Source organism: Neofelis nebulosa, chromosome 7 (genome assembly GCF_028018385.1).
Source record: "Neofelis nebulosa isolate mNeoNeb1 chromosome 7, mNeoNeb1.pri, whole genome shotgun sequence".
Taxonomy (NCBI): domain Eukaryota; kingdom Metazoa; phylum Chordata; class Mammalia; order Carnivora; family Felidae; genus Neofelis; species Neofelis nebulosa.
Window position 1 is genome coordinate 49,111,396 of NC_080788.1, and position 26,288 is coordinate 49,137,683.

General features: G+C 33.5%; 1 protein-coding gene across 4 annotated transcripts in view; it reads left to right on the forward strand.

Moving 5' to 3' along the window:
- The window catches only part of RFX7 (regulatory factor X7), a 135,308-nt gene that overhangs the window by 70,561 nt on the left and 38,459 nt on the right, over positions 1 to 26,288 (forward strand). For 3 of the 4 annotated variants that reach the window (XM_058737641.1, XM_058737640.1, XM_058737642.1), the window contains exons 4-5: positions 17,246 to 17,328; positions 18,888 to 19,010. In XM_058737641.1, coding sequence (XP_058593624.1) covers positions 17,246 to 17,328; positions 18,888 to 19,010 — 206 coding nt within the window. Of the gene's footprint in view, positions 1 to 7,510; positions 7,530 to 17,245; positions 17,329 to 18,887; positions 19,011 to 26,288 lie in introns of those variants that run through there. The other variant, XM_058737643.1, reaches the window with a different exon arrangement.

A 26,288-nucleotide genomic window follows, 5' to 3' on the forward strand; every position in this document is an offset into this window, starting at 1 on the left:
TTCTTATGGTCTTTATATCCCTAGTGCTTAGCACAGTGTCTAGTACATGGAATATATTCAGTAAACATTTGCTGAATGATTATTCACAAACAATAATTATCAAAAAGAATGTATAATATGCATATAATATCCCCAAACAGAGTTTCTTTGTATTTCTTATTGTTTTTGTTGTTAGCGTTTATTGAGTATGTATTACCATATGCCAGATGAGTACTTTACATGTTTTATCACTCTGTCTTCTTAATTTGCCTATGAGGTTAATCTTGTTTTCATCTTCATTTTATAGACAAGGAAGCTCAGACAGGTTAAGTAATTTATCCAAGGTCATAAAACTTGATAATTGGTAGAATTAGGTTTTTAATCTAGGTAATCTGACCCCAGAACCCAGGCTTTTAAAAACTGTGATACACTATATCATTTTTTAAAAATATCTGAAACATGAGTTTGTGAATTTTTTGAAATTCTGTTTCTTATTATAATCAAGAATTATTTCTCAAAATATTAATCAAGAATTATTTTTGAAAATAATTTTCCAACTTTAAATCTGAAATGAAAAAATTAAAATCTGATTTTATTATTTTACTGAATTTTAGTAATCAGTAATTCTAAATGCAATTTAGTTTTTTGCATGCAGGTTGCTTGAATGCGTTTTAAAGAAATAACATTCTCTCTAAAACAAAATAGCTAAAATTATTCTAATTAATTAAATCAATTATAATTGCAAAGACTATACCACTATGAAATCTAGAAGAAGTGAAAAATTTTAAATTGTATCTATGCTAGTTTTAAAGCCTAGCATTTTGCCTGTTTATCAGTAAAGACAAATGAAAATATTTGTAGTGGTATAATTGTGAATAAAATTTTTTTGTTAATGTTTTAATGCTTTTGCAATTAAAGCATTTGGTTTTTACTTAATTTTAATGATAGCCAATATATCTTAAACTAAATTTCTCATGAGTTATAACACTTTTAGATCTATAATGTCGTTATACATTTGTAAAGTTGATCCAGTTACATTTTTTTTTTTTAATGTTTATTCATTTTTTGAGAGAGAGAGTGCAAGGAGGGTAGGGGCAGAGAGAAAGAGGGAGACACAGAATTCAAAGCAGGCCCCAGGCTCCAAGCTGTCAGTACAAAGCCTGATGTGGGGCTCGAACCCACAAACTGCAAGATAATAACCTGAACTGAAGTTGGAGACTTAACCAACTGAGACACCCAGGCATCCCCCAGTTACATTTTTTATAACCAATTTAATAGTAGAGACTAAATCTTATCCTTGCCATACCTAGTACCAGAAGATTAGCTAGACCCCAGCAGAATTTGAAAGCTGCTCAGTCCATGTTGCTTAGTCCTCTTGCCTTAGTTTAGTTAAATGAACTACCTGACAGCTGTAGGAAGGCCTGAAATGTGAGAGAAATAACCATGAGTGTAATTGGTATAGGAAAAGCCTGTTTTGTTTAGAGTCCATCACAGCGAGTTGGGGAATAACAGTTCATGTTTGCCAAAATATAGTCCTTGGAAGAATAGTCCCATAGAATGTTAAAATATTATGCAAAAAGTTTGAAAAGTCAAAAATGTTTCATGAACTTTGGATTAAAAAATATCTTAAAAGCTGTTAATATGGTGTTACATGTCATGAATCTTAAGTACTCAGTGTGTTCTATACGTTTTTCCCCTCATAAGACTTATCATGAAAACGGTTTCCTAGGCCACACTGTTTAGGAAATGATTGGTAAAATCTGTAGAGCAAGTTTCCAGAATAGAGAGAGAGAAATTATTTCCCGTATGTTATCATTCGGAACTACCAGGATATTGAGAACTTCCTACTTACGTTACTGTGTTTTAGGTGTTTGCACCACCAGGAAGCAGTGTTTCCAGCAGTTCTAATGTTCAGGTTCCCTAAATGATTAGTCCTGCTTTGAAATTATTAGAACTAATAATGGTTAAGGGGGCGGGCAGGGGAAAGACTATATGTTTTGGATCCTGTTAGGAAAGGCTAATGTAAATATTAAATAACATTCAGTTTGTCAGGAAATCAGTCAGAAGCACCAAGAAAAATAGATGTCTCATGGATTAGGCAGTTCAACAGCAATCCTAGTAAGAATATAAATGTAAGATTAGACAACATTTGCTTACCTTTTTTCTCATTAGTTGGAAAGATAAAGGCTTAAAACCAAGAATAAGGGAGGGTATTTTAAACCATTTGAGTCCATATTTTAAACCTCTCAGGAGGAGTATGCTGCCTGACTTCTAGGGCTCTCTAATGGACTAACTGACCAATATTGCAAAAGGACTCAAAACAAAAAACAAAAAAAAAAAAAAACTTTTACAGAACTGTGGTATAAATCCTGGGATAGGGTTTATTCATATGAAAGTTGACCAAAAGAGGACTTTGTAGGATTATCATTAAGAGGGAGAAGTGGTAAGTGACACAGAATTGCCAGAAGACTATTCCTTTTAGAGGGTTGGAGAAACCTGAAACTGGGTGACAAATGCCATCATTTAGACCATTCAAGTAGTGAGGCAGGTTCCCTCCAGAGGAGAGCTCTCAGGAGGGTCCTCTTGCAAGGGAGTACAATAGAAAACTTGAAAAAGTGAACTTGTGATGAATCTGTATTGTGTCCTAGGTTCTGAATATTGATTCATTAATCCTTTAAAGACTGTGTCTCCCACTCCCACTAGAATAGTGTTTGTCCTCCCTAAGGAAATGAACAAAAATTAAAAGACTAAACTATGTTTTAAAAAACTTTATCTCTTGAGACGCCTGGGTGGCTCAGGCAGTTGACTTCGGCTCAGGTCATGATCTCGCAGTTCATGAGTTTGAGCCCCACATTGGACTCTGTGCTGACAGCTCAGAACCTGGAGCCTGCTTCTGATTCTGTGTCTCCCTCTCTCTCTCTCTGTCTCAAAAATAAATAAACATTAAATAAACATTGCACTCTGTCTCTCTCAAAAATAAATAAACATTAAAAAAATTAAAAAATAAATAAAAAACTTCACCTTTTTAGTGAGCACCAAAGCCTTTAGTGAGCACCAAAGGTTGTTTTCAGGTAAAGCAACCAACTTTCTGGGCACATATGAGTTGTCCATTACAAAATCTAAAACCTAAAAATAGAATCACAAAAAAGGCACCAAATACCCCATCTGAAAAATCCTGTTTAGCATAGTAGTAAGTTCATTAGAACAGGCAAGGAGAAAGCCAAGCAAGAAGTCTGTCTGTGGGAAGTTTGTTCATTTATCAGATATCAGAGATCCCTATGTGGAAGTTCAGCAGTACCTGGATCCTCACCAGGGTTGTATTTGGAGCACTGCAATAGAGGATATTTCCCTGGCTATTCTAGTATCATTTCATCTTGGCTTATAGCATCTTTTTAATACGGCTTTCTCTGAATCTAAGTACATTCCTGGATTTTAAAACATATGCTAACTCAGATATGGACTGGATGGTAATAACAAGCAGGTCTTTCCAGCAAATCAAGCTTCTTGGTGCTTATGGCCCTGGAAGGAATCAGCACTTAACCCTGTAGACCAGAGGAACTAATCTAGAGAACCACAGGCTAGATCTGTTCCACAGAGGTGTTTTGTTTGGCCCACGTTGACATTTTTTAAATTTCATATTGGTTACCACATTTCAAAATTGGGAGAGTTCACAGAAAAAAAATTGTGTGTTTGGTTTCTCTTGAAAACTCAGGGCACTAAGTCCTTACTTCCATATGACAACAGTTACTAGGTTTCGGTAGCAGTTACCCCTTTCAAACATGATCTATACTCTCCAGTCTTCTCAGTTCCCATCAGGCTTTTGTTCCTTAGCATAAATACATTTCTTCCCTATAGTCTGTTTTTAATCATTTGCGTTACCTGCCTGGCATTTGAATTTGTGACCTCTGTGTTAGATTCTTTTGGGGCAAGGTTCTTCAGAGAGTCATTCTTTACAGGGTTGAGGGAGCCATAATGATATGTATGAGGACAGACAGAAGACAGCCTCTCTTTTTGTCTCTTAGTAATGTGGGCTCTCTTTACTGTCAGTTCTTGCAACATTACAACAGCTAGTCAATAGAAATCAAAAGTAGGGTAGAACAAAGAATTATGGTGGCTCTTTTGAGAGTCTTTCCCATTGGTTAGCCATTGTGCGAAACATTTTCATGTCTTATTTCCCACTGAAACTTTCCCTGACCACTCTACTTTAAATTGTATCCCTTTCCAAAACTTTTTCTTCATAGCATTTATCATAAACATGTAACATTTGTTTCATTTTTGAATTTTGTTGATTGTCAGGGTGCCTGGGTAGTTCAGTTGGTTAAGCATCCGACTCTTGATTTTGGCTCAGGCTGTGTGTGATCTTGTCGTCTGTGGGTTCGAGTCCTACTTTGGGCTCTGAGCTGTCAGATGCTTGGGTTGCTTTCTCTGCCTCTCTCTCTCTCTCTCTCTCTCTCTCTGCCTCTCTCAAAAATGAATAAATAAACTTTAAAAATAAATAAATCCGTTTTGTTGATTGTCTCTCCCTTTGTATTAAAATTTAAGGTCATGCCTAAAGCATAGTAGACACTCAATGCTGGATGAATGAATGAATGTTCTCATTTAATTTTTAAACTTTTCAAGTCTATCCCATGGTTAATGTCTTTGGTTGGAAGCCAGTTATTTGAGTGTGCCTACTGCTGAAGTGAGTGGGCAGGAACTAAAAGATGTATGCAACATGAGAATGTAGTATATCTGCTCCTTGAGAACCAAACTAATGCTGTTAGAGTGGGACTAAGACAGACGGTACTCTGCTGGACATAATTTTCAATAACTTGCCCAAGGAACAATTTTTAAAGAAGAGGCATATGGGGGTGTCTGGGTGGCTCAGTTGGTTAAGCATCTGACTTCGGTTCAGGTCATGATCTCACGGTTCATGAGTTTGAGCTCCACATTGGGCTCTGTGCTGACAGCACAGAGCGTGAAGTCTGCTTTGGATTCTGTGTCTCCCTCCCTCTCTGCCCCTCTCCTGCTCATGCTCTCTCTCTCTCAAAAATAAATAAACATTTTAAAGAAGAAGAAGAAGAAGAAGAAGAAGAAAAGGAGATACTTGTCCTCTCCTGCCCTCCAGAGGTGTTTAATACATCATTGAGGGGGCATGTATGAGGTCAATACAACTGGAAGGCTTCCTTCCTCCTTTCCCTCCTTTACAGGAGAAATCATGCTTTCTGACCCCACATCCTTTCTGTGATGAATGCTAAATGGTGAATGAATGCTAAATGGTGACCAAGGTCAATTTACTAACCCAGACTTGATAGAAACAAAAAACTTTGTTTGCAGTATCTAATTAAAATACATTGTAGCTTGAAAAAGGCTCATTGTTATGGGGTTTATCTTGCGATGTGACCCCAGGGTTACTGTTAGTAAGTAAAGACCTATTTCAGAATCTGACTTTTTCCTTTCAGTCACTTGGTAAAGAAATGGGTAACTTTCAAAAGAAAGCATTTTTGTGTAGAATTTACTGGGGCAGAGTAGAAGACTTAACAAAAGGGCCAGATTTAAATAGCTGGTTTTGTTTTTTGAGTGTCATAAAGAAATAATCTGTACAAGGCCAAGCCATTTAGAGGATATTGAACCTTTTATTTTATTTTATTTTTTTACATTAATCATGAGTTACTTTATCCTCTCTTTGTACGGGAGGACAATATAGTCATAATGTGGTTTTGTTTTGTTTTTTTTTTCTCCTCCTGTTAAGGACTCAAGTGGACCAAATTGCCAGTAAGGCCCAAGTCATGAGTTCTAGTAATTCTTCTCTTTCATAATTGTTAAGAATGCCCTAACCATTGTCAGCTAGTTTTCAAATTCATTTTATTGTCACAAAGAAAAATAGGAAAGAATAATAGCTATCTCTCACCATTACCTGAAAGAAACACAATTTTATTACTATCTCTATATTCATAACAATGGCATAACACAACAAAAGCATAGTCTCATAGCAAACAAATGAATTGTTATAGGATTCTAGTTTTTCTGTCTTTGCATTTTCAGTCATTTCAAACTTGCAGAAAAGTAAACTAAGGAAAAAAAAGGAAAGTTTATTAGAAACAGAGATAGCAATTACAGAACTGAATTTTCATCTCTATGGCCTACACTTTTGCTGAGGCTGTAGCTTTAAAATCTTGAAGAATCAACTGGAAATCCATTTTAGGGGGAACATAACTGTGCTCTTGGGGACCATTCTTTCTTCCCATGCTGAAAAAATTAAAAACAAAGTGACTAGAAAGACCTAAACTTAATCCTTCTTGTTAGTCCCACCCCCCCAACCCCAACCATTGGTAGAACCCTGGGGTCTTTTTGTAAGGGATGCAGAAATGTTGATAATAACCTTTGCCTCACCTAAGTGATCCAGAGAAGTACTAAATGATCATCCCATGTTGATCACTTGTTTGTAGAATTTAACTGTGGGTAACTGGTGCCCTCCTGAGTCCTGTATCGAAGGGACCCAAATCTATCAATTTATGTGCCCTCTGCCTGTTTGAACCCTAGGACCTACTATATGAATATTTTAGCAATATGTCCTTGTCTCAGATTTTGTTTAATCTTTGGTCATCTGGGCACTTATGTAGCCATGACACTTGCTACCATGTTATTCATTATTTCAGTTTCAGAGTTGCAGCTTCCTTCTTTATTATTAAACCCTTAAAATACACACATACAAAAACCAGTATATTTTAAAGTACATTCATTAAAATGACCACTGTTAGATACAGTTAGATGTTTGGATGTCCTTGGCAATGTCTTTAACTTTTTTTTTTTCATGATTTAATCTGTTTCCAATTTTATGTGCAGAACTTTCTTAACCTATGACACAGTATCTACTCAGAAATACCTTACTTACCCACTTGGAGTATGAATTTTCCGGTGCTTACCTTGCAGCCCTTCAGGGCTTCTTGATGTGGGAAGTTCTCTAGGTTTGATTGTAGTTGAGGCAATCTGAAGGGGGTTTTTTGTTCATTAGTTTGTTTTCAGATGGCCATGGATTCTTTAATTCACCCAGTAGAATTAAAAGAAAGTAAGAAATTTTGGGTTTCGCTGGAGTTTGCTTGTCAGCCTTGCTTTACTTTTTCTAAGCTGTCCCTTAGTAATTGATATCTTTCAAATGAACTCAGGTCACATTCCTTATCTCAGAGCAAAATATTTTAAACAGAAATTTAAACCATTTTCATTTTATATCTAAATCAGTAAATTTACAAATAGAGTAAATTCTCACAATAATACAAATATAATAAAAATTACTCTTCCCATTTGATTTATATTTTCTAGGACTGAGAATAGAAAAATAATTTCATCTTACATTGTTTGTAGCAGGTAGCTCAAAAGAAGATCACATCCCGTCCCCATGCCCACTATGGTTCTATCATAGCAAGTTAGGAAACTGAAAATTAAGAATTCTAAGCAACAAGGATTGAAAAATAAGAGTCCTCATACCTTGACCTTTTTCTCTGTCTTCCTTATTCAATCCTGTGGGAGGACAGCTTTCACAACTACTCGGGCCTGAGAGAATATAATATCAGGTATGTGATTGTTTCCATCAATTAAAAAAAGCTATAAAAAAAGCTTCTACTTTCCCCCTTTAGTCCTTCTGTCAGTGATGCTGGTGAAGAGGACTTTTAGTTCTGTGCTCTTGAATTAGTGTCACCTGAGGGGAAGAAATTGGATTTTTTTTTTTTTTACATTTTGTTTTGTTTTTTGCTTTTTTGTTCAAAAAATTAAAGGCAAATTCAAGCATGATTATCCTATCAGTGTATATATTTTCCCTCCATACATGATTAACTGAAGAAACAGTCAAGCTGGAGAATTTAGGTTTCTGGATTTTAAGCTGACTGTGCTAAATATAAATTGAAATTGAAACTTTTTAAAAAGACCTTTTTCTGATACCAGTTTGAAAAGTAAAAATTAAAGAATAATTATGGACATGATACCCTGGTTGGTCATCTTCCACCAGAACTCAGTCATTGTCAACCTAGCCAGTTCTTTGAAGGGTATTTATACATCTCAGTGGAAGAATTTCTTCTTCTGGAAATAAAGATGATCCTCAGATGTCATTTCACCATCAAGGATCTACCTGAAAACTTCTCAATTAAGCCTTTAATTGTTATGCTCTTTTAAGCATCAGCCCTTTCCCAGTTCTATGACCTTATTAAAACAAAACAAAACTCTGAATAACACCTGAGAGGGAAGTCTCATAACAAGAAACACATCACTATAGAGAATTGATTTCAAACTGGAGAAATTCCTTTTTTTTTTTAACATGAAATTATAGAGCAAACCTGATTCAAGATACTCCCTAAAAACAGGAGCAGATCTCTCCATTCAGACTACCTTATAACTATATCCATGATAGTAAATACTGGGAACATATTTCTTTTCCATCTGCTGAAAGGGCTTCAAGTTCTGGTAATCAGACGTTTGAAATTCTACCTGGTTCTCAGTAATCCATCCTGTATGTATTGGTAGTTTAGAGGCAGATGTCCTGAGCATATAAGCAGAAACACTAAAAATAAACTCAGTTTTTGAATTATAGAATATTTTTTCAAGTCTTTTTAATTACAGGAGACAAGTGGAACGTTACACATTTTGTTCCAAGTCCAACCTAGGAAAAGCTTTTATTTCTGACCTATTCTGCTTAAATTGATTCCTCTCTGTCTAGTACTAGCACAGTTGTTGTCAGAAGTAATTTCTAATTTCTATTTCATCTTGATGGTTTAGGACGGAATAGTATCAACTCTATTCTGCATTTACCCAGCAGAAAGTCAGCACTGGCAGAACATGGTATTTAATAACTTATGGGCAAATGTGTCACTTACATATAAAATCTAGGAGCCTTGCTCTTACAATGTACCTCCCAAGTTAGTGGAGGTCACCAAGCTAAATAATTCCTAAATTTCTTAAGATATCTTGCTTTTTGAAATAAAAGATTATGTACTTTTTGATAGAATTTGAATAATAAACTCTTCCAGCAAAATCTTTTAAGCAATTAAATTAATTCAGAATAATATTTGTATAATAATAATAATATCTATTATAAATATATTTTATAAACTGCTTTTAATCCTCACAGAAATTTTATGAGCATTTTATACAGATTACTCGGCTTGAACAGCTTGCCTAATATCACAAAGCTAATGAGTGCAAATCTGGAATTTGGTTCTAAGCCTTCTAATTCTATATTCTACACCTTACTACTCTATCTCACTGCTTTAGATAAATTGAACTTGAAGGGTCAGTCTATCAAGCTCAAGTAGCAGCTGCTGCTTTCATTTATAACATATAATATAGGTCATATTCATATTATTTATCAATAGGAAATGTGCCTCTTAAACTCAGATTTATAAAAGCTCTATCAAAGATGCTTTGTTACTATATTAATCAGCTACTGGATGATATTTTTATGTGAAAAGTCTCTGTGACACAAGTTCAAGAACAATCAGTGAATCATACATTTTCTATATTACTCTTAAAGATAATTGTTTTTTTCTAAATTAAATTCCACCTCAGAAAAAGGTGTTTTTAAGTGCTAAAAGTAAAAATTGCATCCCTTTTTAAACTTGTGAATAGACAAGAATCCCATAGTAGATGGAGCATGAAAAATAAGGGAATTGGTGAATTATTCAATAAATTATACTGAACATTTAGCTATCCTTGTGGGAAAATTGTAATTAGAACCGTACTTTATATGAGAAAAATAAATCCCGGGGGAATTAAAGACTTCAATGTGAAAAACAAAACTTTAAAAAGAAAATGAGGGATATCTTTATGACATTGGGACAGGGAAGGATCTTAAAACAAGACACAAAAAGCACAGGTTATCAATGAAAAGATTGATATATTTGACTTCCTGGAAATTAAAAACTTCTCTGCATCAAAGACTCGAAAAACAAAATGAAAAGACAAGCTACAACTAGGAAAATGTAATAGCAGCACTTATAGCCAATGGCGGATTAGTACATGGACTATGACAAATATCCTCATTTTTAAATGTTCATCAACTGTGGTTCTTTCGATAAGATTCTCTAACTAGCAGTATCAGCATCGCTGAACTGAATGTATTAGAAATCAGGATTCTCTGGCCCCCACTCAAGACCTACTGAATCAGAAACTCTGGAGTTTTTAACAGGCTCTCCAGGTGGTTCTGATGCATGCTAAAATTTGATAGCAATTATATTAGAGTAAACTCAAATGATAAAAAAATATGAAAAGATCCTCAGTCTCACCTTCAATCAGAAAATGTAAGACAGTGAAATACTTTTTCATACCCATAAGAGTAGCTAACATTTAAATCTTAAGCTTTAACAGAGATATAGAAAAATTGTAGCTTTGGTGCTGAAAATATAAATTGGCACAACAGTTTTGGGGGAGCAATTTGGAAATGCCCAATAAAGTTGAAGATATGCACCCTTTGTGGCCAGGTAGTTCCACTTTTAAGTATGTACCATAGAAAAAGCTCTTACACAAAGATACAGCAGTCACAAATAAAGGATTTTTATTGTAGCACTATTTGAAATAGTGAAACTTTATGATAACTGTCTGTCAGTAAAGAAATGAACAAATTGGTTTTTTTTATCCATGTAGTTGTTGTATAATCTGTTTAAAAGTGAAAGAATTTTGGAGCAAATGTGGCAAAAAGTTAGCGTCTTTTAAATATGACTAGTGATGCATATGTACCTGCTTCCTGTATGTTGTTTGAAATACTTTATAATTTTAAATTAAAAAAAAAAAACTAAATGGGGTATTAAAGTATTAGAAGGATTCCCATCTGGCTCTGTCTTATCTTTCAGGATTCTGCTTCAAAAGGTAATTGACTTTGGGCAAACCAGAATCTTCAGTCTAGTTGAGGGGGAAGGTGTAACTAGACACTGAAAATCATTTTTTGAATAGTAAATGCAAAAAAGCAGTAAGTGCAAATTAATTGGTTATAAATTCTTGAATAATTGCTGTGGCCCAAAGTAGAGGGACAAAGGCATATATTACAGGATCATGTGTCCCAAATTATTAGAGTTGAATTTTTAACTAGTTTTTTGTTTGCTTTTGTTTGGTTTTTTTTTTAGAAATAAAAGTTAAGTGGAAGAGAACATGAAGGCTGTATCTTCTAAAGTGGTGCTTCTCAACCTTTTTTTTTTTTTAGCTTATATCCCATTTTGATAAATATAAATATCTTATATCCATGATTAATTTAATTTGAAATTTCACAATAAGTTAAATGCCATTTTAAAAATGATTGAGTAGGGGCGCCTGGGTGGCGCAGTCGGTTAAGCGTCCGACTTCAGCCAGGTCACGATCTTGCGGTCTGTGAGTTCGAGCCCCGCGTCGGGCTCTGGGCTGATGGCTCGGAGCCTGGAGCCTGTTTCCGATTCTGTGTCTCCCTCTCTCTCTGCCCCTCCCCCGTTCATGCTCTGTCTCTCTCTGTCCCAAAAATAAATAAAAAACGTTGAAAAAAAAAATTAAAAAAAAAAAATGATTGAGTAAAAGATTTTGTGATTACAGAAAGGAATCCTTTCCCCCTCCTCACATTTTTATCTACATATAGGAAAGGGATCTTCAGTTCTTTCAAAAGTGCTAGAAGGAAAAGTCTAATTTTCTATATTACTCAAGATGGGCTAGTCTGTGCTGCCATAACAAAGTATGCCTAAAATACCAGTGGCATAACTGCAAAAATTTACTTTCATTCACATTATATGTACAGCACAAATCATTGAAGGTCCTTGCTCCACGTGCCCCCTTGGGAACCCACATTGAGACACTGCATCTTACAGTTTCACCAGTGAAATACATGGCTTCCAAGGTTCACAAAGGGAAGAAAAGAACAGAGTTGACACATTGATTCTTAATTATGTCAGCTGAGAAATGAAATAATCATTTCTGCTCAGTTCATGGCTGCAAAGGAAGCTGAGAGGTGTAGGTGAGCAAGTGGAATGTTTGATGAGCACTGTCTCTATCCCTTGTTCTCTTTACCACTTTACTTGCACCTCATAGAAGGAATTAGATAGCTCCATGCTACTAGTTCCTGGTGTGAATGAATATTCTTTATCAGCCAAAGCTTCAGAAGGGAAGGGGATTGAATGTAGGACTTGAATACTAAACTCCACCTTGAACCTCCAAAAGTAACTTGATTTTGTATATCTTACATTTATACCTATTTTCACCCTCTGGATCACATGATATCAAACTGAATGCTGAATCTGATTGTTTGCTACAGGCTCTTCTGTTCAGGATGTGAAAGATCAAAGCACTAACTAGGTCATGTGCAAAATTAAGTTTAAAGTGGTTTCCTGGAAGGTTTTTGACATCTAAATCAAACTTTACTTCAAAGATTTCCTTTTGTATGTCTTCATACAAAGATTGAAATGTGTGAGAGAGAGGTCCTCATAAGCTTTCAGAAGAAACCTTCAATCACAATAGTAGGAAATTATCACCATGGTTCATTCAACCAACTAGATAATATTTGAGGTAAACTTGAAATCATTTTCAATAATTTTGCTTTGAGACTTAACTTCTTCAATTAAAGAAAATGAAAACTTTAAAGCCTATGGAATAAGGATGTTGATGTTTGTTATTTGAAGTTTAAAGTCAAGTATTCAGATATATCTGTCAAATATGTCAAGCTCTTGAAAATTGTAATTTTTTTATTGCCCTAAAATACACAGCACAAAAAATTTACATGTAGTGATACTTAGTTTTTAAGTTTGAGAGAGGAGAGAGAGAGAGAGAGAGAGAGAGAGAGAGCTCGTGCATGCGCAGGAGGGGCAGAGAGAGACACAGAGAGAATCCCAAGTAGGCTCTGTGCTATCAGCATGGAGTCTGACGTGGGGCTCGACCCCATGAACCATGAGATCATGACCTGAGCTGAAATCAAGAGTCGGACACTTAACCAACTGAGCCACTCAGGTGCCCCTGTGATACTTACTTAGTATATTCACAATATTGCATAACCACCACCTCTATCTAGTTCCAAAACATTTTCATCACCCCAAAAGGAAACCCATGAAGCAATCAGTTCTCATACTCCCCCGGTTGCCACTAATCTTTCTCTGTGGAATTGCCTATTCTAGATATTTCATAGAGGTACAATCATATGTGGCCTTTTGTGTCTGGCTTTTTTCACTTAGCATAATGTGTTCAGGGTTCATCCATGTTGCAGCATGTATCAGTACTTCTTTCTTTTTCAGGCTAAATTTAAAAATTACAGCTTTTAAAAGTTTCGGCAGTTGGTCTTTTTTCTAATGTTCTAAAAATGGAGCAACTTTGTTCTTCATTTCATAAATCCAGCCAAACGTACTTCTTTTTGACAACCAACAAATCTCAACGTGGGACAGAAAAACATGTTTCTTGACATTTAAATGTTCACAAAGCACAGCAAATAATCTGATGTTTAACATATTTGCAACATATTTTTGCCTTGATTATCAAGCAAGGCTAAGTCTTCTACACCACTAGTCATTGTTTTGGAAGCCAATGATTATCTTTAAGTGACACATTATATCTGAAGCCAAAAATTTTCATGGTGAACTCAGCCTTGCTAGACCTGAATGCCATCACTACACACTTGAGTCATTTGTTGCCGTTTGCTTCACAGAATTTTGATATCAGGTTTAGCAAATTCTCCATATTTTTTCTTCTATGTGTTGAGTCCCGCATAATAGATGAAATAGGAATCAGTAGTTAACTTTTTGTTGTTTTAAAGACAAAAAAACCCAAAATAGGACAGTGAGGTTGATCTTTTTCAAAAATATTTTTCTGACTTCTGTCTTTAAATCCCTTCTTTGGCACTTTCTCCTAATTCAGATTATCTTCTGAATTCCTTCTGGAATTTCTCCTCTTTTCTGGAATTTCTTCTCTTTTTTCCTCTAGTATATGTTAAATTTGCAAATTATAGAATCCAAGGTTTCTCAAGCTCTATGAAGTTTTTTTTATTCTTAGTCATCAAAAATGATATTTTTTCCTTTTCTTATTGAGGTATAATTAATGTGACATGATATTAGATTCAGGTGTACAATATAATGAGTCCTCATTTGTATATATTGCAAAATAAGTAAGACCAGTTGACACACAGTAAGTCCATTTGACATTCATCACCATTCGTAGCTACAAAAAAATATTTTTTGGTAAGAACTTTCAAGATCGACTCACTAAGCTATGTTCAAATATGTGATACAGTAGTATTTTTTAAAGATTTTATTTATAAGTAATCTCTACACCCAGTGTGGGGCTTGAACTCACAACCTGATATCAGGAGTCATACACTCTACTGACTGAGCCAGCCAGGCACCCCTATAATACATTAGTATGAATTTTTGTCACCATTCTGCACATTGCATCCCCATGACTTTCTCATTTTATGACTCGAAGTGTGTTCCTTTTGACTCCCTTCACCCATTTTGCCCATGCCCTGCCACCTGCCTCAGGCTATTACCAATCTATCTCTATCCATGAGCTTGGGGGTTTTTTTGGTTTTATTTGTTTATTGTTCAGATTTCACATATAAATGAGATCATATGTTATATACCTTTTTCTGTCTGACTTATTTCACTTAGTATAATGCCTTCAAGGTCCATCCATGTTATCATAAACTTATGGCAAGATTTCATTATTTTTTATGGCTGAATAGTATTCTGTTTTATACACACACATCTACTGCATTTTCTTTATCCAAAAATGATGATTTGTACTACATTTTCTCAGGCTTTGCACATAATAAGGTTTTTTGGTAACATAACCTACTTTGGATTTAATATGATAAGGATTGTTGAGATTAACTGGGTGATGTTAATAATACTCAACAGAAAGTATTTTAGGAACTATTTTTAAGTTTATTTATTTTGAGAGAGAGGGAAAAACAGAATTCCAAACAGGCTCCATGCTGTCAGTGCAAAGCCTGATGCAGGGCTCGAACTCACTAACCATGAGAGATCATGACATAAGCCAAAATCAAGATGCTCAACTGGGTGAGCCAGCAAGGTGCCCCTAGTTTTGTATGTTTTTAGTAATGACAAATCTTTGTAAGTTCCTTAAGGACAAGGACTGTTGCGTTGTTCATATGTGTATTTCTAGTCTTTGTAGGTTCACTGTAAGTTTGTAATTACTGTAAATCATTTGTGAAACATGGCAGAAAATAAAATTGATGAATGAGTAAATGAATCCTCCTCTATTGTTAAAAGACAGACAACTGAAGACTTAGACTAATGTAGGGGCAGAGAAAATAAAGAGACTTGGAAGAATGTGTGGGAAAGACTTAAGAGGACTAAATAAAGGATTAAAGTGCAGAGCATGACAAGGAATAAAATTAAGCATGCTCCAAAACTGAATTCTGGGGATCTGGAGAAAAGAAAGTGTTAAGTAACAGTTGGGAAGAAAATGTCTATTTGTGTTTTGGTTTTTCCTTTGTTGAGAGGAGAGTTATACATGGTATTGTTGATAAATATATTAGGTATTAGAGTGAGAGCTAATTGCAAAAATTCCCATAAAACAGTAGAATGACAAATATGTAGATTTTTGTGGATGAATTCTAGGATTAAACTGTTTTATAGATAAATCCTGGTGAGACTAAGAATAGGCTAAGTTATATCATTTTAAGCTTTTTTAAAATTGGATATGTGTTTAAGCTGTGCTTTATTAGGTAAGAATAAATTCTGTTACCAGGAGTACCAATTAATTATTTGTCCACATTTTCAATTGCAATGGACTTCTTTTAGGCTACCAAAATTTCACTGTATTATTTTTGTAACAGAGTTTGTGGCACATTTAAAGCTACTTTTGGCAAACTGAGCTGCGAAAGAAAGTTCTACAGTCCTCTGTATAGCAGAAATTATTTTAAAGGGTAGGTTTAGAGACAAAATGATGTAGTTGCAGAATAGCTACAGCTTATCTTACAGGTAGGTTCTCCAAATAGCAGCCATGGTTGCAGCGCTGTGAATAATTAAATCTGCATTGTGTGGAAAGGTTTGTTGGTAGTACTTCAGTATTTTTAAACTTCATTTCTGCCCCTGTATGAGAGTATCATCATCAGTCACATGTTGTAGGTTTTTGAGAATTAGAAAAGGATCATAGAAGTCCTGTCATCCGTCTCACAGTTGTAAGGAAAATTTGCCGGAGCACTGAAGCTTCATAGCCAGTTAAATGGTTAAGTTAAGACTAACGAATGAATATTCTTTTGACTTCTAGTCTAGACCTTTCCTCTAATACTATTTTGTCTAAGCATTGATTTTATTTATACCTAGAATATAAGAATTAATAGGAAATTACCATTTTCTTTTAGTAACTTTTTACGTGAGATATATTTATCAAACAACTTATCTATTATTTTACTGATAAGAAAAAAGCCTTAATTTTTTCTTTGGCAGGTGACTCATCTAGTTTAAATTTAAACAGTCAATATGTTTTTAATTGTTATTATTTTTATTGAAGTATAGTAGACTCACAATGTTGCATTTGTTTCAGGCGTACAACATAGTGATTTGACAAGTCTATATGTTACACTACGCTCACAAGTGTAGCTACCATTTGTCACCATACAATACTATTAAAATGCCATTGACTATATTCCCTATGCTATACCTTTCATCCCTGTGGCTTATTAATTCCATAACTGGAAGCCTGTACTTCCAGTCCCCTTCACCCGTTTTGCTCATCCCCCTACCTCCTCCCTTCTAGCAGCCACCAGTTTGTTCTCGGTATTTATGGGTCTGTTTCTGCTCATTTTTGTTTGTTTTATTTTTTAGATTCCACATATGAGTGAAATCACATGGTATTTATCTTTCTCTGACTTATTTCACTTAGCTTAATACCTTCTAGTTCCATCCATGTTGTCACAAATGGCAAGATCTCATTCTTTTTTATAGCTGAGTAATATTCGTGTGTGTGTGTGTGTGTGTGTGTGTGTACACACACACACACACACACACACACCCCTCATCTTTTTTGTCCATTCATCTATCACTGGACACTTAGGTTGCTTCTGTATCTTGGCTATTATAGATAATGCTGCAGTAACCATAGGTGTTCATCCTTTTGAATTTATGGTTTCATTTTCTTTGGGTAAATATCCAGTAGTGGAATTACTTACTAGATCATATGGTATTTCTACTTTTAAGTTTTTAAGAAACATCTATATTGTTTTCCACAATGGCTGTACCAATTTACATTCCTACCAGTAGTACACAGGTATTAGTAAATTTTGTTGCGGGATAAACAAGTGTTTTTAAAATGATATTTCTTTTTAATCTTTTGTAACCAGAAAGAAGTTGAGAATTTTACAGACCTGGAGAAACTCTACCTCTACCTGCAGCTGCCTTCTGGTCTCAGCAATGGAGAGAAAAGGTATATCTCTTGTTTTTTGCCTTAATTATAGTGTTTGTAGGACATCCCTAAGAACTGTGCGGGGAGTGTGTGTTGTGGTTGTTATTGTTGTGTGCTATTTCTAAAATCATCAGGAAACAGAATGGCAAAACAGGAGATCTTTTTTTTTTAGTCTTTGATCATATTTGGGTGTTTACCTATAGTTTTTTCCAATTCATTTGTGTACCCGAGTAAATGCTATGAAATACAATTTGGGTTTTATTTTTTAAACAGATCAATATATTTATGCAGTGTGAGGGATTGTGAAAATTGAACAGAAAAGCAGAAAATAAACAGTTAAGTATCGTAAAGAATGATGTTGCAGGAGTTTTTTGTAGTTACTGCCCGGTAAACAGCACAGTATAAAAGAAAAAAAAGTGAAATCACATATATGGAACATGAATTTATTTTAAACAGAAGATATTTTAAGTGTGTTTTGGGATATTACTGTATTTTCATTATTAAAAATATTTAATAGGGGCACCTGGATAGCTCAGTCAGTTAAGCATCTGACTCTTGATCACAGCTTAGGTCTTGATCTCAGGTCCTGCATTAAGCCTACATTAAAAAAAAAAAACTAATAGTTTCATCCAGAAAATAGAGAAGTTGTTGGTTCATGCATTCTATTCTTAGGTTTATTTACCCTTTTAAATTTCTTTCATGTAAGTTGTACTTAAATTTCTATTACTTTAAAATTGTGTATAAAAAGAAATGGCATGAAAATTCTGTTGCTTTTACCTCTTCTCCCTCAAACCAGATTTCATAACCATTTTAATCATCTTTTTTGTCCTAGAAACTTCTTTAGTATCTTCTTTGGAATTAAATAATTATTATAGGTAGCTGGGATGAATGTCAGAATCAATAGAGGAACTTCCCTCATGCTATTTTGGGTGTCCCTTTTATGGATTTAGTTTATAAATGATGCTGCCCTACAGTAAAAACTGAGGATGTTTAATGGAAGTAATGGCCTGGGGAGGGGGCCAGTTAGAGAAGGACTGTAGAGGGAGATTTGTCCTCTCTGGATCTCTCTGGTATGAATTGCATTCTGAAGCATAGAGTGCTTAATAAGATTTCAGAATAGTTACTTGAAAATGCCAAGCAAATAGAAAATAATTGTTTCCATAACTTATTTTAAAAGTTTGATGATTTGGTAAGTTAGGTAAATGTATAGGCAAGTAAGTGAGCAAATATCCACTTAATCTGTGTAATTTTCACAGAAACAAATACTTTATGTTGTCAGCGCTCCATCACCTATGCCACTCTAGAGACCATGCATGGGAAGGGATGGTACAGGGATGGAACAGCAATAACTTCAGTCAGTCACTAGCTGTAGAAAATGGCTCACAACCACAGGTGGACAATTTGTATATAGATAATGGGGCATTTACTATATGGCCTGAATTTGGTTTGGTCATTTGTATTTACACGTATTTACAATTGTATTTACATGCAATTCTTTAGTGGAGCTTATAGGCTGTCTCAAAAATTATCAACGAATTGCTGTCTGGTTCAGCTAAAACATGTCTTTGTTTTATGGTTAGTGATCAGAATGCCGTGTCATCTAGTCGGGCACAGCAAATGCATGCCTTTTCTTGGATTCGGAATACCCTAGAAGAACATCCTGAGACTTCATTGCCCAAACAGGAAGTCTATGATGAGTACAAGTAAGTATCATGTGTATACATTATGCATGCTGATGTGTTAAAGAGCTTAAGCACTATACTTGGGTACAGTGATTTGTTTTATTCTTGGTGAATATCACTCTGGTATATGGGATTTTAACTTAGATATTTCTAAGATTCTTCCTATCTCTAAGCTTCTCTGGTAGTATATATCATAAAGGACAGGATTATTGAATAAAGAGATTCTTTTGGAGTTCTTCTGGATGATAGAAGGGATGTTGGAGGGTAGCATGATAATGGTAAAAGATTGCTAAATAAGAGCGTTCCTGTAGAGTTCTTAAGGATGACAGGAAGGGTCTGCCTAGGTCTAGGACAGTGGAAGGCAATAAATAAGTCAATGTATAAGAGAAAATTAAAACATGTTTTTTATTAAAACTTTTTAAGGGCCTTTTTCATGTGTTCAGAACTTACCTAATGTTTCTCTGTACCAATCAAAAAAAAAAAAAAAGATAAGTTTCTGGAATATTGTGAATTACTTATTCATGAATGAGGGAGTTCAGTGACTTGTACATATTAGATGCTCGAATAATGTCGATTGTACAGATAATTTATTTAAATACAGGAAACAAAAGTATAGACTAATGGACCTTTCTGGTTAAAAAAATTTAATAGTTGCCAAGTCTAGTTTTGTTTAACATTTTTTATAATTGATACTGAAAATGGAATTTATTCTGGCAGAGTAAATAAAAACAACATTCTCTGGGTATTTAAATGTCAAACCACCAACGATTCATGTGTTGTACTTCTACAGTTTGAAAGAAAAGTGTCAAATAAATGCTGTTGTTAACCAGTGTAAAATGATGCAAAGGGACTACACTACCACACTTACTATACTTTCTAGAAAGGAAACTTCAGTCTTCACTCAAAATTCTGATTCCTTAACCTTAAGGAACATAGAGCCAGAGAAAGTCTGGAGAAAAATGTCTGAAATAATCAAGGGAACAAAGTTAAACTGAAGAGCTTTAGATTTTTTCTCTTTAAGAAAAGCTTAGATTTTTTCTTTTTAAGAAAAGCTAAGAGTACATGTGACCCAAGTCTCTAAAGTTCATTCTCTTAACTTATAACAACCTGTCAAATGCCTGCTATGTGCCAGAACCTGTATTAAGTTCTGAGGATATAATGAATAAGATATAGTCCCTTCCACTGGTGAAAATTCTGTTATGTATTTATAGTAAGTGTTAACTTTTCACTAAATCCAGATAATTATAACAGAAATAACCCTATAAAACTATAAGGAAGCAAATATTAACTTATAAAAAGGTTGTTAATACCAGCAAATGTGATATGCTGAAGAAATTCTGGACTGAGGATCAACGGAATAGATCTGTCATTAAATTTGTGACCTGGAAAGGTGTTTTCACCACTCTTTTTGTCAGATGTGTTATCTATAAAATGAGGCAATTGAAAGAGTATGGGGTCTCTTATAGCTCTAAAATTCTAGAAGTTGTCTGAAGTGGGAAATGTTGAGGGAATAGTTCTCCAAAGATGTCTTCCTAGTTTCCCAAAAGGCAAATTGAACCAATTAATGTATGACATTTTCATAATGAATTAATAAGAGAACTTGAGACTTCATATATTTTTTGAAATGATATCTTTCCACTGTTGTTAGAGACAGCACCCTAACTTTGTGGAAGTATGACTCTGGCCCATTAAGTATTCCTTATGTTCCTAATGGTTTCCTGCCTTTGGCAAAGAACAGTTATATTTTCTATTAAATTATTTTCTGAGGTTCCCACAAACCCTCAATTGTTTTCATTATGAAAAGTTACAGGTTAAAAAAGTTAACAGGTTTTGCCTAAACAAAAGAGAAATAAGACATTCCATCATTTTGTGGGAGCAGTGGGCACTTCAATTTTGAACAATTAATTTGCAGTTATAATAGAGAGCAGCAAAAATAAAAGGAAGGACCTCAGAGAGTTGAAAAAAGAAGTAGTAATAGGTAAGAGAAATTTCTAATAATAATGTGACTAGTTCTGTTCATGGAATGTGAAAGAATTGTGCTAATGATTATGCCTCTCTTTATAATTAGTATGTAGTACTATACCTAAGTCTGGGTATTTTAGTTCAAAAATCATTTTGCTAAGAATATATTTTATTTACTGTTGTGTTCCCCACAGTATTTCCACACAGTAGATACTAATTTAATATTAAGAGCGATTAGAATGGACTCTGTTCCCTAACATTGATGATAAAGTTTCAGAGTTATAAAAGACTTCGTTAAGTGTTTTAGTACAGTCCTGTCCTCACTGTGTAGATGAAAACATGGAAACCCAGAGAAGTTAGGTGACTCTCCCAGTGTCACAAAACTAGTTAGGAGACCATATAGGGCTAGAACTCCGATTCCATGATTGTTTCATAATGGGTGAAAAGGCAAACTTGTTAAATTTGAGTGATATACTGTGTGGGTAGAGAAGGTTGGTCAAGTAGTTAGAAATAAACTTGGCTAGGACTTTCACTTAGTGTGAATAAATAAGTTGCTCAAAATATGAATTAGTACACATGCATACAAATAATACAGTAACATGTATTAGCACAACATGGGCTAAGAAGAAAGTATGTTTCCGTGTCCACAGTATCACAGCATATGGGAGCTCCAAATTATTCTCTCATATGATTGTGCCTTGCCTAAAAGCATAAGTTGCCATATGGGTTTAAGTAACTTGAGAGAGATGCAAAATGTAGGACTACAGACGGGCAAGAAGTATATCAAAGTATTAGGAAATAGCTTACTAAAGAAAGCAAAATGTAGTATAACTACATTTTTTTTTAAAGTACAAGAGTTTTAAATCACAGAAGAGATAATACTCTTCTCAGTAAATACTTTTAAAGAAATTTTATCCTTTCCTAATGTCCTTTTTAGACTAGTCATCTTCCTGTTTGGAGTACATTGATGAGGTTTCCTACATAAAAATTTAACATAGAATGACCAGACTTAAATTGATTGTCTTTTAAATATTCACTGAAAATATATTATGAATGTGAAATATACTTTTATCTTAAGCTATTCCATTGCATATAGACCCTTGTAAAATTCATTGCAGTGATGTTCAGATGTAATTTCTGTGAAATTAATCCCTTTATTGTCATTAAAATCAAAATCCCTTTGAGAGAAAAAATGGAAATAAAACCTAAGACAGCATTGAATGACTTCTTTTAACTGTATTTTCATGTAACATTAAGAAACTAATAGAACCAGAAAGCTTTAAGGGGCTTTCACAATGCAAAGACAGTTTGATTTACAAATGATTGTGAATTTTTGTATTTGTTGAAACTTTTGAATTCTGATAATCTCATGTGTTTATAAAATGATCATTCATGTGTTTATTTTTATATTATTTTTGAATTACAAAAGTAATATATATTTGTCATTACAGTTTTGGGAAAGAGTTACAAATGTATATTAAAAAAATAATCTAGTACCAATAAACCTCACTACATAAAAATAACCACCTTGGTTTATTTCCTTTTTTTTTTTTTTCTAACGCATTCTTTTTGTGTATATGTTCTTGTTTTGTTTAACCAAATTTGGCCCCATTGTTTACAAAATTACTGAAGGGGAAACAGTGACAACACTGCAGTGAATATTCTTGATGATATAATTTAGTGTAGATTATCAGAATTGGGATTGCTGGTTTATGGACCTTTATATATTAAGGATATTTACTAATAACATGTAAATATCTTTTCAAGATTGCTGTTTATTATTTAATTTTAGTTCATTTTTTTGTAAGTAGCCTGAGATAGCTACTTCCTCTGCAGCTTGTAGCATTGTTTTTATGCTTAAAAAGAACTTCCATGTATTTTTCCTAGACTGTTTTTAAAGATATTTCTTATTTCACTTTTCATATATGATCCTTTAGTCCATCTGGTATTTATTTTGGTAAATGCCATTAGATAAAGCACTGGTTTTAATTTTTTTTCTAAATGTTCAATTACTGCTGCCTTATTTATTGAATAATTTTTCTTAACACAGTAATCTGTAATATAACTTACAGGGCTTTATCTTACTAAAACCCTTTGGACTCAGTTTTCTTCCTTATATTTTCTGTTCTTATTCCAGTACCATACCATTTTTAATATTTTAGCTATTGACTGTCTAAGAAACTGGTAGGACCAGACTCTCCTTACTATCTCTGTTTTTAAAAATTTTCCTTGGTTTTATTTTCAGACCAATTAATATATTTCATATAAAGTTTGGAATCACTTTTCTAAGTTTAAAAAAAGGAAACCTCAAAGGAATTTTGATTCAAAATGCATTAAATGTGAAATTTTATATTAGAAAAATTAACTTCAGAGCCAGAAATATATTTCTTAATTTATATCTTTCTTATGTCCTTCAGTGAAGTTTCAGTTTTTTCCCTTCAATTAAGTCCACTTATTTTTCTTACTAAGTTTATTCCTTGGTAATTTTTATTGTGTTATATATATTAAAAGTATTTTTTTTCTATTGCTTTACTATTGATTTGTTTAGGTTTATAGGCTATCTATAGACTTTTGTTATATTTATGTTGTACGTTTTATATTTACTGAACTTCATTTAATTCTAATTTTTCAGTTGTTACTTTTGACTCTTGAGTATAGTTTATTCTGTATATCTTTCTCATTCTCTTTATTTTATTACATTTAATAGATTTTCTTTCTGATTTTAAATAATGATAGGCATCATTTCCTCTTACAGTTCTTTGATGTTAAGAATGTATCATTTATAGCTGACTTTCTTTGTTGTTTTATGAGAAGTGGATATTGAAATTTATCAAATGCTTTTTGGGCATTTATTGAGATTACTATGAACAAAGTACTTTTTTCTTTGACCTGTTGATGTGCCATATAAAGGTATTACCTAATACAAACTCTCCTTTTAGCCCTAGACTTAACGTTCTCTTCAGATCAAGATGTGTAATCTTTTAGTCTATTGTTGATTTCTGTTTTCAGGTATATTATTTAGGATCTTTGCATCTATATGAGTGAATATTTTGGTCTGTAATTTTCTTTTTTTGTGCTATCTTTGTCAGGTTTTGATATCAGGGTTAGGCCAGCTTCGTAAATGAATTGGAACTCTTTCCCTTAATTTCTGTGCTCTGGAACAGTTTATATAGCATGGGAGTTATTTGTTCTTGAAAATTTTACAGAACTCAACTATAGAACCATCTAGGCCTGGAGCCTTTGTTCGAGGTAATTCTTTGACAATTTTCTGTGGCTTTTTTCTGGTTAGGTTTTTAGTTCATTAGTCACATTTGGTAATTTGTTTTTCCTGGAACTCATTCAGATTTTTAAATGTTTATTAGCATAGCATTACATATATTATTCTCTCCTAAACTGAATATCTTCTATACTTCATATCTATTTTCATATTTCTAGTTTTATACATTTGAATTTTCCTTTTTTTCAAATTATACTTAGCTGTAGTCTATTTCATTGGTTTTCTTTCAGGAAAAAAATGAAGCTGAGATTGATATTGAGGTTTTGTTTTTGTTTTGTCTGTTTTTTTATTTATTAGGTGCCTTTCTTTTTCTCCTGATTTTCTTGAGATTTTTTTATTACTCTTTAAATGGAATTCTTAATTTTCATTTTTTTCATATTTAAGTTGTGAACATTTATATCTAAGAGTTTGCCTCTGCTTATAGTTTTGGCTGTATCCCTTAGTATGGATGTGTTTGTTAAAATTATCATTATTTTCCAATAGTGTGAAGTTATAGCTCTAATTTCTTCTTTGACCCAAAGTAGATTTTTTATTTTTCATATGCTTGAGGGAGTTCTTTCATTTTGTTTTGTTTTGCACTTTATTAATTTGTAGTTTCATTATACTGTGGTCAGAGAATGACCACATTCAATTTCTGAATTTTTATATGTGTTGAGGTCTACTTTCAGTCTAACAAATTATCAGTTTTTATAAATATATCTGGACATTTTCTTTGTTCACTGTACATTGATATGTACTAAATCCACTTTTCTATATTCTTCAAATACTTCAAATTCTGCAAAACCTTTTTTTGTTTGTTTGTTTGTTTGTTTGTTTGTTTGTTTGTTTTGGTCTGTTTAACCAGTTGAAGATGAATAGTGTATTAATCTCTTACAAAAGTGATATTTCTCATGGTTTCTCATAGTATTTTTAATGCTTTTTTTTATAGATCTCTGGGCTGATCTCTGGGCTGTTTGACACAAGAAAAGTCCATGATTTAGATCTTTGTTAAAGTGTTTGCTTTTTGTCAACAAAAAATGATTCTGTGTCATATTGAATGTATTTTGTCTTATTCTCCTTTGACCCATTTTGACCCATCTGGCTATCTTATATATAAGATATATATACATCATATATATATATATATATATATGGGTGTGTGTATATATTTACACGTGTATACATATATATATGTGTGTATATATATGTATATATATACACATGTACATATATATGTATATATGCCTGTGTTTTTTTTAACCATTTGTGTCATTTTGTTTAGGCTGTTTATATTACAGTGTTTCTAAAGTTTTTAATCTAAAATTGTTCCTGGTCTTAAAATCTGACTAGTTGATGAAACTCATGGAATAAACCAATCTAAAGTCTGATGTGTGCAAACATTTAGTAACAGGGATGGCAGCAGCTGCAGCTTCTACTCCTTTTTCCTGCCGCCTGATGGAGAAACACAAGCATTAATCTTAAATGGATTTCTTACTAATTAATATGTGGCCGATGCTAGCAGTCCTGAAAATCTGCTTTCATTCTGAGAAGAATCACAAACTTTCAGATTTCTAAACTTGACAACCTTGGCTGCGGTGTTTTCTGGTATACAAGTGTTCTGTCCAAATCCCTTTTTTATAAGATTTAATATTTTAAGGAATATGATTGTTTTAATTTTTATATATAACCATTTTGCATATAAACATTAATTCAACATGTATGATACTTTGGTACTTACCAGCTAAGTTTATGATTTCTATTCTGCTAATCAGTGTAAATGAAACTCTTAGGGCAGCTTTGAAAGGAGAAATAGATTCCAGAAACACTTGTTTTAAGAACATTAAGACAGTGAACCACTTCATAAGTTAAATGACATATAAATATTTTACACCTGTCTAAAATCTAGGTTAGGCCTATGCATATGTACATAATTTATAAATTTAAGTTTATAATATATTGTTTAATGTTATAGCATCTGTATAAAGTAAGTGGAAGCAAATATCATCCCTCCCTTTAAGGGTGACTTAAAGAAATGAATGTCTAGATATAGACACATCTGAACCCAGGTTTTGTTATTTCAG